General features: G+C 39.5%; 2 protein-coding genes across 2 annotated transcripts; both read right to left on the bottom strand.

Moving 5' to 3' along the window:
• Positions 1 to 64: 64 nt before the first annotated feature.
• On the bottom strand, positions 65 to 11,190 carry LOC127650832 (WAS/WASL-interacting protein family member 3-like). The gene is made up of 8 exons (XM_052136473.1): positions 10,804 to 11,190; positions 8,829 to 8,929; positions 6,618 to 6,750; positions 5,441 to 5,608; positions 3,382 to 4,116; positions 3,080 to 3,223; positions 2,727 to 2,828; positions 65 to 1,513 (listed from the first exon to the last, which is right to left on the bottom strand). Exons 2-8 carry the CDS (start codon positions 8,916 to 8,918, stop codon positions 1,473 to 1,475), a joined length of 1,413 nt encoding a protein of 470 aa, XP_051992433.1. The 5' UTR covers positions 8,919 to 8,929; positions 10,804 to 11,190; the 3' UTR covers positions 65 to 1,472.
• Positions 11,191 to 16,597: 5,407 nt separating this feature from the next.
• LOC127650856 (proline-rich protein 15-like) lies at positions 16,598 to 16,957 on the bottom strand. The gene has a single exon (XM_052136489.1). The coding sequence runs from the start codon at positions 16,955 to 16,957 to the stop codon at positions 16,598 to 16,600; it is 360 nt and encodes a 119-aa protein (XP_051992449.1).
• Between the last annotated feature and the right edge of the window lie 374 nt (positions 16,958 to 17,331).

Genomic DNA, 17,331 nt, shown 5'->3' with positions numbered 1-17,331 from the left:
TCTGAAGACATGGGTTAAATCCCTGGAGTCATCTGGATTACTTTTATGCTGCCTTTGTGCTTTTTGGAGATTCAAACTTCTGGTCACCATTCACTTGCATTGTATAGACCAACAGAGCTGAGATATTTTTCTAAAAATCTTTCTGTGTTCTGCAGAAGAAAGAAAGTCACACATCTGGGATGGCATGTGGGATGGGACCATTTTTGGCAAACTATCCCTACTAGTGTTTTACTATATAGAATTACAGTATGTCATGATCCAGTTCCCCAATTCTTGTCATGCTCCAATAATAATAATAATAATAATAATAAAAACGAATGTGTTTTTTTACTTTAATAATAAATTATATATAATAATAATAATAATAATAAAAAGAACAGTGTTGCAAGTTACTGTACATCTGCATCTCTTTTCATCCATCCTATGCTTTTATCTATTATGTTTTTCAATAATTTGCCCTTTTACTTTCTTCAAGGCATGATGATAGGATAATGAAAAGAAAACTGCTATGATAAGCACAATTTTACAACAGTTAGTTCCACTCCAAAAATGTAATTGGCCAAACGATGTTCCAACAGTGCTAATACTTTTAAAAGCAGTGCAATGCTTCGCTACTTTTAGCACTTCCCTTGTCTGTGTTCAGGCCTTTCAAAATATTTCCATACATTTTCCATTTGTGTAGATTGTATGTTTTTCCACAGGCAGGTGGTGAAAAATACCATGTTTTATGTTGTGATTGTGTCAATGAATCTTTGTCTCAAGTGATTTGTTAAACAACACTTTTTCACAATCGAAGCAATGCAAGTGAACGAGAACTATTCATTCAACAACACAGATTTGTTTACGAATGAAACAGAACGGAGTTGTGCTTAATGCTTTGGGCTCTTTTTGAACTATTTTCACTGCCAGTGAAGAAATGAACAAATTAACTTTATTTTTTGTCTGAAAGTTAAGTTATTTAATATTATTTACTTGTCTGTTAAACTGTTGGGAAAAACAACCAATTTCACACTCGTAATCATGCTGTTGGTTTATTGTTAGCGAACAGCCTTTCGGGGGCCCTAAGCAAAAATGTGTGTGGGGGTTCCCTTCAGTATGTTCCTATCACTGATTATAATGTATCTGACAACATGGGGGGCCCCTGGTGGATCAGCACTCTTAACGATTAATAACATTTGTTACAAAAACTGTAATATCAAAGCACTTTCTTGGTTATTAAGTCAAACAAAATGATAACGCTTTTAATGCAGAGGTAAAAACGCTATAGCTGTAACAATCATTTTTGAAATGTGGAAACGTTTAATGCTCATTGTACATGAAACATTAAGTTTGTCACAGAGTCAGTTGGTTGACTGAGGTGATTGAATTGAATAAAACTAAAATTTTGGCTGCTGTTCTTCACTGATAATGGAGTTGATGATGATTATAAATGTCCAGATAAAGGTTAGCACCAAACATGGTATTGTCACATTTCATCTTATATGAGTCCTCATGGCAGGAGGTTGTGGGTTGACTGTGAAAACAAAACAGGAAGAGTTCATTTTGCCACTTGTTACCAAGAGGAAAGGTAAGTTTTCCATTGAAAGGGCATAGTTTCAGATGTTTTTTAAATTAAACCAATCCTCTGAGAAACTCACAGAAACATGGTAAATGCAGTTCTACAAAATGCAGTACATTATGTGTAATGTTTTGGCTTACATCTCCTTATAACCAGGTACAACCAGGTTTTCATTGTAACAGAGACTTATGTATGTGTGGCAGGGCAGAGGGTGGGGCCGGGTCATGATTCTGCACACCCGGCCCTTAATCATGCTAATTAGCCCTTGAGAGGGATAAAGGCCGACTGAAGACGGCAGTGCGACAAAGAGAGAGAGATTCACGGACAGCTGTCCAACACCTTTGTGTGTTTGTCTTTTTTGGTTCAGATCTATTAAACTATTATTTATATTGTCAAGCCGGTTCACCAATATGCCGTAGCTTGGTCCTCGGCCACTCGTCCACCCTCTAATGGACTACAGCTGCACCTCCCTGGGAGGATCAGTGGCAGTCCTCTGGCCCCTGGTGGACGGAATGCCCCGCCGTATTCCGATGGATGGAAGGGGTCTCCCCCCTCCCTAGCAGCAGTTCTCCCGCTCCAGGCGGTCGGCCATAAAAATATCCCCTCGCAGTCGCCTGTCTCAGACCCGCCGCATTTCAGCGGCTGCTAGGGGTCTCCTCCGTCCCCTGGCTGTGGCTCTGACCTGCTCCAGGCTGTAAGTTAGGAGCCCCTCCTCCCCTCGCGGTCAGCGGCCGTACCTCCACTCTCAGGCAGCCGGGCTCAGTGTAAAGGGGGTTCAAGGGAAAGGAGGAGGCAAGAACCGGCTTGACAATATAAATATAGTTTAATATAAAACTCAACCAAAAAGACAAACACACAAAGTGTCGGACAGCTGTCCGTGAATCTCTCTCTCTCTCTGTCGCACTGCCGTCTTCAGTCAACCTTTATCCCTCTCGAGGTCTAATAAGCCTGATTAGGGGCAGGGTGTGCGGAATCACAACCCGGCCCCGCCCTCCGCCCTGCAGCAGTATGTTTAGGGAATTTGTGGATTTTGCATTACAGTGAGTAATGTACATCTGACCATCTGTATTAGGCCTGTCTATGAACAGAAGCCACAATGTGAGCACTGTCATTGAACAGAGACTTCACCTTTCCACTCATACACTCTCACACAAAGAGGTTTTTGTACCTCTGTTCTCCTTGCTGGGGTAGATACGTGGGAAGGGCCTGAACTCTTCAGGAGGGGGGAAGTCCTCAATTGGATGAAAATGAAACTTTGATTCAAAGTCATCTGAAAAGTAGACAAAAACACTTCTGTAAGTTGAAAAGAACAGAAGCGGCATCTTACACTTGATATGCAAATATATACTGTACATAGACATTATATATTCAATGCCTGTAATTATGGCATTAAATCTAATGCTTTTCCAGATTAACTGCTTATTGTTATTTACATTGACAAGTACCTGTTGTTAATAGACCATTTAGGCCTTTAGTTTCTTTCCTGTATAGTTCACGTCTAATGACGACCCAGAGTCTCACCTATACTGGTGACCAGGTGTCCGTTCCGTACTGAGCTGGGTGGGGCTGATGGTGGGAGGGGAAGTGTGGGCGGGATCCTAATGGACAGTTCAGTGTTAGGAGAACGAGCTGGTGGAGCGGGAGGTGGAGCCAGCCGTGGAGCACCTGTTAATTCAACAATCTTAACAGATACACCACTTCAAATACATATCCAACACATGAATGAAAGTGTTTTACTGTGGTCATTTGCCATTAATTCTCATGGTCATATAAATTCATAGATGCACTTAATGGAAGTCAAATAGTAGTTATTAATTATCTACCTGCACTTCGAGGCACTGCAGGGGGTCGTCTACTGGGGGCAGAACAAGGGTAGGAGGGTGGCAATGGTGGTACACTGGGCCTGTATGTGGGTGAAGGCATAGCAGGTACTTTTGGAGGTGGGAGAGGAGGGCCTAAATGACTGTCATTCATTTGTAACAGTTCTGGAGAAGGGGGCGGAGGGAAGAACACTCCAGATGACCTGTTAGGGAGTGAGGATGGCGGTAATGATGGATGAGGTGGAGGAGGCGGAGGGTAGAAGACCCCAGATGACCTGTCAGGTAGAGAGGTTGGAGGAGGGGGTGGAGGATAAAAGACACAAGATGACCTGTCAGGAAGTGAGGATGCAGATGCCGAGGGAGGCAGTGGAGGAGGCGGAGTTGTGGGCATGGGAATGGAGTGTGACTTGACAGACAACCAAGAGGGTTTGGCCATATAAGGAGGCGGGGGAGGAGGTGGACCAGAGGGTAGAGGAGGGGGTTTATTACTATGAGGAGGAGGAGGGGGAGGGGCAGAACAAGGTGTAGATGGAAGTTTGAAAGTAGGATGTGCTGTTTGGCTGGGGGAGGGTGGAGCCGTGTATGAGGAAACGGGCCGAGCTTTAGACAAAGAGGGAGTTCTGTCCAAAGGTTTGTGGGGTGGGGAAAGATCAGGTGCACTTCTTCTAAATCGGTCTCCCTGTGATGGAGGATTCCAAAGAGGATGCTTCAGACTGGTGGTAGAGCCTGAACGAGACACTGAAACAGAAGCAACCATATCTTGAGTTATCACAACCAAAATATCACAAGTTATATCACAAGAAATAATTTACCCACCCTCATAACTTTGTCTGCCATGGAACATAAAAGATACGTTTGGCAGAGTGTTAGCCTCAGTCACCATTCACAAAGTTCGATTTCAATCAGACCACTGTAATGCGATTGTAGCTCAGCTTCTTTAAGGGATATGTACAGTCAGCCGGATGTTATCGCAAAATAAACCTTGACTGGCCCCGAAGGGGTTTATTTTGTGATATCAACCAGCTGACTGTACATTATCCCGCTTATTACATGGCTACAAACCATATAAATAAAATAATGGATGTAAAAATATAGATTTGCGTTGAAATTATTTAACTATGTAAGAAGATTGAAGTCCACCTCCGGTTCGCGTTGAAGTACTGTTGGTGTTTATTTAGTAAACAATGACTGTCTTACTGATAATTATCCAGCTTATTACAAAACTACTTGCCAAATAAATAAATAAATGGACATGAAATGTGTTAACAACATTGAGTTGAAATTATTTTATTAGCTTACTGTGGCAGGGCGGAGGGCGAGACCGGGTGTGTAGGATCACGACCCGGCCCCGCCCTCCACCCTGCCTAATACGAGACCGGGTGTGTAGGATCACGACCCGGCCCCTCCCTCCACCCTGCCACACTTACTTACAGAGATTGCGAAGTAATCAAAGAATTAGAAAAGCCTTGCAATACCCGAATTACCAGTCTCATATCACTTAATTCCCAAATGTGCGGTTGTTACGCAGAAATATCACACCACTAGATGGCGTCATTGGCCAATCAGAATCAAATTCAATTCCAGGTGGCACGGAACTAGGGTTGTCAAACATCCCTCATGTTTTAATACGTAATCGTCCCATATTTAAGGGAATAGAATTGTGTTCCATATTAAAAACCAAATGGGACACAGTATGTCAAGGAAAATAAATGACACTTTGCACACATCTTCTGTCATGTTTCCAATCAAAATCAGGGGAACTGAAACTGCAGAATTTAGTAAATAATATGACATTCGAGTACATGATTATTGTTTCCCACCATTGTGTTTGCTGTTTAAGTAATTTACATTGCAATAAATCACCTGTAAACACACCTGTTCATGATATGGCATTAAATTGCATATGCCAGTGCTCGTACAGTGGAAGAAAGAAAGTCTTCCGAGTTTGGAACAACATGGTCAATTATGACAGAATTTTCATTTTTGGGTGAACTATCACTTAAGTCATCATCAGCCATTGTAAATTAGATTGTTTGAGCATAAATATATCTAACTTCAATACCTGTGTTGTGCTGTGGCTGTTTGTCTCTTTGTCCAGCTGGTTTGAGTACAGGAAATCCCCCAGCAAACAGTCCTCCAAGACTTGGACCCATTGCAGGTGCAGCAGACCCTGTTGTGTTTGCAGAGTTCCCAACAGTCCCACTGTCATCCACACTGCTCACTTTAGGCTCTGCAGACAAATAGAATCACCATCATGGCTACTGTGATCTCTCTTGTTGTTCCTGGATCAACAACATTTCTATCAACCATTCAGATTTCAGGATTAGGGCAGGGGTTAGGGCTAGAACAATACTCTTTCAACCTTTCATTTCCCTCTAATTTTAGTGGTAGTTGATAGATAGGGATGGGATTAGGACCATGTTTTTTTGACAGAAATGCTTCAGAACCAACATAGCTAAAAGAACCAAAAAGACAACAACAAAAAAAAGACCTCAAAACATCAAGACAAATACTGATGGTGCAAAAAAATCCATGAACTTTGACCTAACGTAAGCCAATAGCTTTTTAAAGCAGGTCCTGAGCCCAGCAGAGAATTCTTCTGTCCTTTGTAATAAAGAGGAAGACAAGGAGCATTTTGACCCCATCCTCTCTAAATGATTCTCACTCCACCACTTCCTAAAGTCTGTCTTAACCCTGTTTATCTGCTACTGCATATTGAAGTTTAAGAACAGTTGTTGTAGACCTTGAACTCAAATATTGCTCTGCCACAGATAAGTGCTTACAGCTTATCAGCAATTCAGACTTTCTCAGACGCCTGGTTTTCTCTGGCACTCGTTTGTTCTCTAAAACTCCTTTATTTTCTTTATGAGAGATTCATTTTGTACAGGCTCCCACAGTGAACAATGTGAATAACAGCAATAGAACTGAAACTGATATGTGGGTAGCTCTGGTTACACCAATAAACAACATTCCAGTGTTGACTATCATAGAGGAGATAAAGATTTAAGTTTTGGTCTTCCAAATCACATCAACCCCAATTTGGAAATGAACTTGAAACTTTTTCAGTTTAGTATCTAGAGTACCCAAGCTTAAAAACAGACTGATTGTTGCTAAGTGACCCTGACTTTTTCAATTTACAGTTGATTAGCATTCTCAGGGTTATTAATACCACATTATAGTACTGGAGAAGTTGTGTGATTAGAAACAAGATTATTTGAATGAATGTGATTTTGACTCACTGTAAAGGATGGGGGCACTACGGTCATTGACCTGTCCAACTTTTTTCAGCCTTGCACCCTTCTGAATGTCATCCAGAAGTGCATTACGACCTCCTCCCTCAGAACGTTGGAGTTTAGGAGGGTCTATCCGTGACTGTAAAACAGAGCTGTGACTGTCACCAAAATGTTTTAAATGTAGGTAGTGCATGTCCACACACACTCAGTTGAGGATCACTTTGCCTTTGCTTTTACTGTGGTATAATTTTTTAAACCGTATCCAAGAAACACCAAAATAAAATGGAGACAGTAGACAGATACTGATTTCTAGCATGAGTAATTAGGTGTGATCCTCATCCTAGTGTGAATTTTGAATATTTCTGATTCTTTACATCTTATCTTCAGTCTGTTAGTTCACCCAAAAATGAAAATTCTCTCAACATTTACTCCATCCCAGATGTGTATGAATTTCTTTCTTCAGTAGAACACAAATGAATGTCCTATGCACAGATTTTGACACTCAAAAAAGCACATAAAGACACCATAAAAGTAATCCATTAGACTCCAGTGTTTTCATCCATATCTTCAGATATGATATGATAAGGTGTGCGTGGGAAACAGATCCATATTTAAGTGCTTTTTTGTGAGTACTTTTTCTCCCTGCCAGTAGGGGATGATATGCATGAAAAATATGAATCACCAAAAACAAAAGAAGAACAATGTGAAAGTTAAAGTGGAAATTGATTGATAGGGAGGAGAATTTAGAGTAAAAAAGGACATATATATTGATCTGTTTCTCACCCACACCTATCACATAATTTCTGAAGACATTGATTTAAGCACTGGATTCATATGGATTACTTTTATGCTGACTTGTGTGATTTTTGGAGAGTCAAAATTTTAGCACCCATTCACTTGAAATCCGCACTTGAGTTCAGCAGATGAGAGAAATTCATACATATCTGGGATAGCGTAAGGGTGAGTAAATGATTAGAGAATTTTCATTTTTGGGTGAACTATTCCTTTGAGGCATCTTTACACAGTCAATGTAACCTGCTCAAAATGCTGTGTAAAGATGCAATGCAACATAAAAGCCAGACATGTTTATTTAATAATTTTTGTTTCATATTTAAAAGTTCAATTTCATTGTTTCATTTATTTCATATTCATAATATTAGTTTTAAAACATTATCTCATACGATTATTGTAATTACTGTGTAAATGCATTTATGCCACCTTAGAGCAACATTAAACGGTCTGTGTAAATACACCTTGTTTTGGTATATAGAGTATGCCACCTCAGATGCAGCTTCTGTGCAACCTTTGCAGTGTAAAGATGGCTTTATTGTGCTATATCTTTTGGATGATCTAAAATCCAATAGATCACAGAAAATGTATGACTGTAATTCTTTCTAGAGCTTTCAAGATTCATGTCCACTAAACTCTGCACAGTCCCTTTCCGTCCCTGTCTAAAGGTTTTCAGCTTTTAGACAAGGGTTTGTTAATGCTGAATTATGTAAATTTTTCTGTGTTAAAATACTTTCTCCCATCCCAGCTTAATATGTAGAGACAAATATAAGCCATGCATAGATTAATTTTCTCAAAAACAGTGAGCACTGTCTTTATGTGTTGCTTTGAAAATTGCTTTGTTTGTTTTGGCGACCAGCTTAGACCCGCCCCAACACCATTACTCAACTAATGGTGTGAGTTAGGGGCGGGGTTATCTCTTTGTTTGGCCAAGGTCAGAAGGGAGCCTTATTCAGAAAGCTGTTTTGCAAACAAAGTTTATTTTTGCTATTCCATTTGTTGGCACTAGTGGTACAGAAATTACATACTTCAGCTTTAAGTTAACATGACGTCTTAACCAACTTTCCTTTTCTAGTTTCAATGTCACATGTTTATGAGAATTGTCGGATAGACTATTTAAATGTTATTTGTTTGCAAAAGACATGCATTAAACAAGAAAGCCAAACCCGAACATGTGTGCCAAGTGTGCATGTGAGTGTACATTGTGTGTGTAATTTTATCTCTAATTAATAATGCAAATCTAGCCAGGTGGTTGCCAGAAGGAACTGGGTGATGGGAAACAAAGAGAGAGGTGGACAGAGAGAGAAAGCGACAGTCAGAGAAAAATACATAGTGCTTGTGTGCATCTAATAATGTGCAACAATACAGTACTTTGAATGCTTTGGTATTATGAACTATCTTACATGTGTGTGTGTGTGTGTATCTCACTTGTGCTGAAGCCAACGCAGGTGGAGTTGGGGGTGGTGGTGCTGGGGGAGGTGGCAGAGGAGGTGGCAGAGGAGGTGGAGGGACAGGCATAATTCAGGAACCTGAAAAACAGCCACAAATTCATTCACTGATCTGTAACCCCAGCACATATTTTTGCATGATTTAGCCCCTATTCAGATCCACTTGGGTTAAGTCTTAATATACCCACACCGGGTTAAGTTAGAGTTAAGTTTAGTATCTCTTAGCTGCTGTTTTGTCTGACTCTATCTCTTTGTATGGTTTTGTGTTTCAAAACACATCTGACCTTCAGTTGGGGCTCCAGCTCACAAGTATTAAAAAACACCAAGAACATTTCATTGGTTCATTGTGGTTTCTACGTGACAAAGCGGTCTCTCTTCTCTCCTCCCCTTTTCTCTCTGTGAGTCTACATGTTCCACTTGGAAGCAAGCTTGTTCATCACAAGATGCTCCAAACAGGAACCCTCCCTTCTCTTAGGAAAGCCAATCTCTTGCTTCTGCTTTGGCCAGTGAAAGGTTCCAGATATCATGCTGTATATTATCTGCTCTTAACACCAATTTAGGCCTGTCTTCCTGCAATAAACTTCTGAACTTTTCCTTTGAAAAAATTAAATAATAATAAGATCAGAGTAAATGGGCATCTTTTATCAAGAGTTGTAGGGCTCTAGACCTAACAATGGAGTCAGTTGTTTTGAGAAGTAGAGCTATACTCAACCTCTAGCAAGCCCAGCAGCCACTAAGAGTTACTATGTGAGGAATAGAAAAACACACAAAAAAAAACTTAGCAATGTAGAAGGAATTTAGTTAATATGTTAATATACTGGAATGTTTATTCTTGCCAAAATAGAGAGACATACTGTAATAGTGGTATACTCAATGGAAGGTTTATAGGAGAATTATGGGTGAGAAAGAAAGCACAAAAGGACAAAGTTCAAGTATTATGAAAACTGGTAATCTGAAATGAATTTTCAAAGCACATTCATGGAACATTAATGGACATAAAAGTTCAACACAATTTGTAACTTAATTGAGAGTTGCGTGAAAATCCTGCAACTCAGCTGTTGGCCTCTTTTATGATATGATTGTATAAAATCTTGAGGGGATAACTTGCTCATTCCCTAGAGTCCCATTAACAGCTTTCCCATGGAGATGTTAACTCACGGTTGTGCTGGTCCACTCATGTGAATACATGTTTTATCCACCTGAGGTGAGACATGCTGTATAATGCTAATCATGACACATGTGAATGATCTGGATTCTGTTTATATATCAAAACGAGAGTTAATATCATTAAATAATTGTGTGTAAATGCATCATTCATATTTAAATATATACTGTAGGCCTAGTTTCTTTAAGGGCCATGGACACCATTTTAACCGGTAACACTTTACAATAAGGTTCCATTTGTTAACATTAGTTAACAACATTATTTAACATGAACTAACAATGAAAAATACTCTTACAGCATTTTTAAATCTTGGTTAAGGTCAATTTCAACATATACTAATACATTTTTTAAATTAAAAAGTTGTATATGTTAATATTAGTTAATGCATTATGAACTAACAATAAACAATTGTATTTTTATAAACTAACACTAGCTAAGATGAATAAATACTGCAAAAAATATATTGTTCATTATTAATGCATGATACCTACTACAATAAATAATGAACAAATGGAGCCATACTGTAAAGTATGACATTTTAACCATATGCTATTGCAAATAATACTACTGTGCTATTCGAAAGGCGTTAAATGTGTATATGGTTCACATTTAAGGCTTGTAGCTATTTGTCAGCGCTGTGCCAATGACACCTCAGGACGAGTTCAGCAGAGAGCGCAAACCAATTACGTGTAGTCATTCCACAATTAACATAACGGTACTGCTTTAATGGTCATATGCAAAAACTAATTTACTTCAGTTTAGTTTTCAGGTTTAAAAGAAACCACCATACCTTTAAAAGCTGAAGTTTCGTGCGCTTTTTCTTTCCTTCAGTGGACCCAGGGAAGCTGTCAGAGGCCAGTCGGGGCGCGAGACTGTGTGCGCATGGCGCGCGACTCTGACACACGAGATACTGTTACTGTCTGACCGCGAGCTTGGGTTTTAATTAGGCTGAAGCCAAGGACGCAGCAAAGTTTGTAGGATTTCACGAGAATCATTCGCGTTTAATTTTCCGTTTAGTAAAGTTCATGTTCATGTTACTGTCCGTGCTTACAGTTCAAAATCACATGACCATTTGAAGTAGCCTAAATGCATAAAAATAGAACTTGCTGTCAAATAAAAATTATTTGTCTATCAAAAGCGTTAGTGATAGTGATATACTTTTCAGATGCTGTCCCACTTTCTGTGCTTGGAATTTGAGAGTGAACTGAACTGTACTAGACCACAGAGTCCGCCTGTTGCGTCTCGCATTGCACGCAAATGACAACACTGCAGGCGGCGCATAGCGGGAAGTTATCTTGACCGTGATCCGTGAACCCCCTGGCTTTAACATTTCATATCTTGTATGATTTACGATTTGGAACCAACTCGCAGGCTCTCCATCACACCCTTTGATTAAAATAGTATAGAGAGGATATGTCATCTTTCTTCGACTAGTCAATAAAATCACTCATCATAAATCTGGTTTATTATAGGCTGGAAGCTGAAACGTTGGCTGCTGAATGCTGTGTAGTACGAGCTCGCTCTCTAGTGGTAGTTTTTGTCATGGTCAGGTGTGTGTGTGTGTGTGTGTGTGTGTGTGTGTGTGTGTGTGTGTGTATGTGTGAGCGTGTATTTATCACTTTGTGGGGACCAAATGTCCCCATAAGGATAGTAAAATCCGAAATGTTTGACCTTGTGGGGACATTTTGTCGGTCCCCATGAGGAAAACAGCTTATAAATCATACTAAATTATGTTTTTTGAAAATGTAAAAATGCAGAAAGTTTTCTGTGAGGGTTAGGTTTAGGGGTAGGGTTAGGGTTAGGGGATAGAATATAAACTTTGTACAGTATAAAAACCATTATGTCTATGGAAAGTCCCCATAAAACATGGAAACACAACATGTGTGTGTGTGTGTGTGTGTGTGTGTGTGTGTGTGTGTGTGTGTGTATGTGTGTGTAGAGAGCAGAGAGGGAAGGCTAAGTAAAGATGACCTCCAAACCAGATTTATAGTAAATAGTTCACCCAAAAATGAAACTTCTCTCATCATTTACTCACCCTCATGCCATTCCTGATGTTTGTGTTGGAATTTTTAGAAGAATATTTCAGCTCTGTAGGTCCATACAAAGCAAGTGAATAGTGACCAAAACTTTGAAGCTCCAAAAAGCACATGAAGGATGTATAAAAACAATCAATGTAAAATCCATGTCTTCAGAAACAGTATAATAGGTGTGAGTGAGAAAGAGACCACTAATTACATCATTAATTTTACTATAAATGTCCATTTTCACGTTTTTAGCAATTCACATTCTTTGTCCATATCGCCACCTACTGGTCAGGGAGGTAAAATAAAAAAGGTAAACAGTAAAACTTTGTCCAATTTTAATCACTTCAACAATCCCTTAACTTAAACAAACAAACAAACAAACAAACAAACAAACAAACAAACAAACAAACAAACAAACAAACAAACAAACGGAGAAGGAAGAAAAAGTAGAAGTTAATTGCTATGCATCACTGCCAGTTTGATGTGAGCAGGGTAAGCCTTTTACATAGTTTAAAAAGGGATCCCAAGTCTCATAGAAAGATTGGAGTGAGCCAGATAGTGAGCACCTTAACCTCTCAAGTCTGATACAATAAAAATTGTCTTCTAAGAGTCAGGAATGTTGTGGCACAGGGTTGATGAGGTTAAAGATGACAGCCTAAGGCAAGCTGGCGAGGATTAAAACATACACGTAATTAATAATGACCTATCGCTGTCTGTTTACCCCACCCATAATAAACATTCACAAAAACATAAGCACATTCATGAGCACATGAAATACATATGGATGCCTTAGATGGAAAATCATCTATTTATTTAAAATCTGATGTAGTAACACTTCCCAAGGCCATTTTAGGCCACAAACAGTTTGCTAAGTAAACTAACAACTTATGATTCAGCTCTTTCACTTTTAGTTACATCTTGACTTCTTTGTTTCATATCTTTACTCTCTTATATATTTAACAATTAATAAGAATCTTTGGACTGTCTAATAAAAAAGTATTATTACACTTATTGCTATGGGTGTGACTTAACAGTTATCAAGGTCTTCTGCATTCAGTAAAAGACTGACCCTTATGATGGATGACCATATCATTAACTGGCAGACGGTATAAGAATCTTTGATTTCGATATGTCTAATGGAGAGAGAGAGAGAGAGAGAGAGAGAGAGAGAGAGAGAGAGAGAGAGAGAGAGACATATATACACTCACCTAAAGGATTATTAGGAACACCATACTAATACTAATTACATAATTCTATGTGGCATTGATTCAACAAGGTGCTGAAAGCATTCTTTAGAAATGTTGGCCCATATTGATAGATAGCATCTTGCAGTTGATGGAGATTTGTGGGATGCACATCCAGGGCACGAAGCTCCCGTTCCACCACATCCCAAAGATGCTCTATTGGGTTGAGATCTGGTGACTGTGGGGGCCATTTTAGTACAGTGAAGTCATTGTCATGTTCAAGAAACCAATTGGAAATGATTCGAGCTTTGTGACATGGTGCATTATCCTGCTGGATGTAGCCATCAGAGGATGGGTACATGGTGGCCATAAAGGGATGGACATGGTCAGAAACAATGCTCAGGTAGGCCGTGGCATTTAAACGATGCCCAATTGGCACTAAGGGGCCTAAAGTGTGCCAAGAAAACATCCCCCACACCATTACACCACCACCACCAGCCTGCACAGTGGTAACAAGGCATGATGGATCCATGTTCTCATTCTGTTTACGCCAAATTCTGACTCTACCATCTGAATGTCTCAACAGAAATCGAGACTCATCAGACCAGGCAACATTTTTCCAGTCTTCAACTGTCCAATTTTGGTGAGCTCTTGCAAATTGTAGCCTCTTTTTCCTATTTGTAATGGAGATGAGTGGTACCCGGTGGGGTCTTCTGCTGTTGTAGCCCATCCGCCTCAAGGTTGTGCATGTTGTGGCTTCACAAATGCTTTGCTGCATACCTCGGTTGTAACGAGTGGTTATTTCAGGCAAAGTTGCTCTTCTATCAGCTTGAATCAGTCCGCCCATTCTCCTCTGACCTCTAGCATCAACAAGGAATTTTCGCCCACAGGACTGCCGCATACTGGATGGTTTTCCCTTTTCACACCATTCTTTGTAAACCCTAGAAATGGTTGTGCATGAAAATCCCAGTAACTGAGCAGATTGTGAAATACTCAGACCGGCCCGTCTGGCACCAACAACCATGCCATGCTCAAAATTGCTTAAATCACCGTTCTTTCCCATTCTGTCATTCAGTTTGGAGTTCAGGAGATTGTCTTGACAAGGACCACACACCTAAATGCATTGAAGCAACTGCCATGTGATTGGTTGATTAGATAATTGCATTAATGAGAAATTGAACAGGTGTTCCTAATAATACTTTAGGTGAGTGTATATATTTATGTTTGACATTGCCAAATATGTGATTGACCTTTGGTTGCGTTCAAAGTTTTGTTTGTACCTTTCTTTAATAAAACGTTAAAATTATAGCACTTGGATTTTCTGCTGAATGGAGCACAAGGAAGAATTAGTTTGAATCAACCCTGCACCTGTAAATCGTTACTTTGATTGTTGCTTTTGCACAATAGACGGATAACACGAATAACGCTCTGTACCTTGAATAAATTGAACATGAATAAATCTCTTTAATTTTTTTAATAGATTATATTTTGCGGGAGTCATGCGTTCATTTCTTTCTCCCGCACACATCATCCCGCCCGCACCTTGTCCCGCAGTGCACTGTTGTGGGATCCATGATTTCCCTGTTGTAAATTCGGTGTCGATGAGAGATTCTTACATCTCTTATACATCTTTTTACAGTGCTGTGATCGTTTTTTGTTTTTTGTTTGTCATTGCTTTTTAAACTACTCTATTAAATAATCTTTGGCGCTTCCATCCATCCATCCATCCAAATTCCTGTGTTCCCTAAATTACTTTACACATATAATTTCAGTGGTAAAAATATAAATACCCGTTGCTACCCTACAAAGGCCATACTCGTTAAATAACATTGAAACTGAGAAAAAATTACTTGTATAATTTTGATGTGGATTTTGTTGTTACTGTATTTTCACACAATAGTTTCTCTGAATATCAGAATGAGACAAATCGTCTGTCACCGGACAAATCATAAGAGATTTGTTACAGTCAATTTGGCGTTTTGTCTTTGTAGGGTAGTATCATTGCTTATTACATTTCTGTCAAACAGAAATAACTGCCATCATTTAATATTATATTACTTCTTTTAGCAGTTCAGATCTGTGCCATATGTCTTATATGTTACTGATCTCTCCAATATACTTCCTTTCACTCCATCCTTATTTCACTCCATGATATTATTTCTGTCCAATCCATCCTTGCATCAGGACTCTCATTTGTCTTTGCATTTTGCTTTAAGGCTGTAATTCTAATTTATAATTTACCTAAAATTGTATAGCTTTATTTTTGTTTCTTAGTAAAGAAAGTACTATACTACCTCCATTACATAAATATTATGAGTCGAGTCAAATTTATTTGTAGGCCTATAACACTTTTCACAACAGCCGTTGTTTCAAAGCAGCTGTACTACATGAAATTATGCTATAACAGAAAATGTATGAATATAATGCCAATATTAATTCTTCAGAACTATTATTGGTTAAAATTTGTAAACTACGTAAGTGCGTATGATTACAGGCTATACCATGATGTTTATCATGGTATAGCATCATTGTATAGCCTGTAATCATACGCAGTTACGTGGAGTGGTCTAAAGCACATAACTGTTAATCAGAAGGTCACTGGTTCGATCCCCACGGCCACCACCATTGTGTCCTTGAGTAAGGCACTTAACTCCAGGTTGCTCCAGGGGGATTGTCCCTGTAATAAGTGCACTGTAATCGCTTTGGATAAAAGCGTCTGCCAACTGTAAATGTTATCAGTTTATTTATTTGAATATATTTTTAATATGGTGAAAAAGTGTAAAATGTAGGCAGTTATGATCTTGACAATTACGCCATATGTTGCGCCAATTAAAGTCATTAAATTAGTAGTCTGAGTAAACCCTCTCCATCCCAAATGCCCAATGATATCCCCCAGCCCACCCTAGCTGTCAGAAGCCGGGCCTGCCACCACCCGAGCCCCTTCCATTTTTTTTCTGCTGCATGCATAAACGTTTAAAAACAGCTCCAGCACACTGATCACTTTTAAATCCTTCTAATGTAAAGTCCTTCATAAAACACCACACAGTAAAACTAACACAGATGTGTACAGTGCAAATGATGTACATATGGCAAAGCTCTACAAACATTTTGTTGTCTCCTTCACAAAAATAATTCTATTGAACTAAACAGCTCAATATATATGGCATTATCTCCAGCATTTTAAGAATATATATGAACTTACTCATATTCATAGCAAAAAGACTATCCCCATAACTTTACAAGTGCATTCATCAGTCAATTTTTCCAACACACAATGTCAGTCTGGAGGTAGTGTCGTATTAATATGGTGCTCTAGCACTGGCGTAAACTTCAGTTGTTGTCTCAGTGTAGTGCAATTAGCGTGATGACGTGTAGGCTATTCTCCTGATTTAGCCGCCTCCTCACGGTTCTGCTGAAGACCCACGCGCGTCGTCCTTTTCTCTTTGAAACGACCAGAGCGTGACACTCGGAGATTGCGACGGTTGGAGCTCTCACTGAAAGTCGACTGCTCAGTTGAGTCGTCATATGTTTCGTCGCTCGGTAAGCCATTGCCCCTTTCTTCCGTTGGACGTGCTGGTGAATTGTGTCGTTGGTCCGGCTCAGCGGAGGGGTGATGTGTGGACCCAGGTGAAGCCTGGTTACGGAAGTCCTGCTCCAGTATCGCGGCAGATTCTCTGGCTGCTTTTCGTCTCTTGCCCGCGAACGACCTCCACCAGGGAGCAGTTTTCTCCGTCATTCTGTGATCTAAACAGATCACAAACAATGAGCATCCTCTATGATTAAAAGACCAACTTAAACCTGTCTATTCTGGTTTTGAACATATTGAGGGATTTTTATATTTATTTTTAGCTGGCCTTAGCTGTTCTTGGCTTTTTATTGTATTTATTTATTTTCAGCAGGACACTGGTTGGCACAACATAATGTAAAATAAATGTAGCTTACTTGGGATGAATTAAGTTACAATTGAATAGACTTTATCCAGAGTAGCGCCATTTTATTATTATTTGTGACAGAAATGAAAACGAGGCTGAGAGAGATAAAGATACCTACAGTCTCAATGTCATGCCCCAAGCCCCCCCCCCAGTCTTGTTGATAAAAGTTATCAACAGA

The sequence above is a fragment of the Xyrauchen texanus genome, chromosome 10 (assembly GCF_025860055.1).
Source record: "Xyrauchen texanus isolate HMW12.3.18 chromosome 10, RBS_HiC_50CHRs, whole genome shotgun sequence".
Classification (NCBI taxonomy): Eukaryota; Metazoa; Chordata; class Actinopteri; order Cypriniformes; family Catostomidae; genus Xyrauchen; species Xyrauchen texanus.
This window is presented reverse-complemented; position numbering and strand designations above follow the sequence as displayed.

What these genes read in the sequence shown, in the direction of transcription:
- LOC127650856 (XM_052136489.1), bottom strand. Translation starts at nt 16,957, where the DNA reads ATGACGGAGAAAACTGCTCCCTGGTGGAGGTCGTTCGCGGGCAAGAGA.
- LOC127650832 (XM_052136473.1), bottom strand. Translation starts at nt 8,918, where the DNA reads ATGCCTGTCCCTCCACCTCCTCTGCCACCTCCTCTGCCACCTCCCCCA. An exon ending in TAGTGCCCCCATCCTTTACA is followed by an intron (nt 5,609 to 6,617) that starts GTGAGTCAAAAT and finishes ATTTGTCTGCAG; the next exon opens with AGCCTAAAGTGAGCAGTGTG. An exon ending in ACACCTGGTCACCAGTATAG is followed by an intron (nt 2,829 to 3,079) that starts GTGAGACTCTGG and finishes TCTACTTTTCAG; the next exon opens with ATGACTTTGAATCAAAGTTT.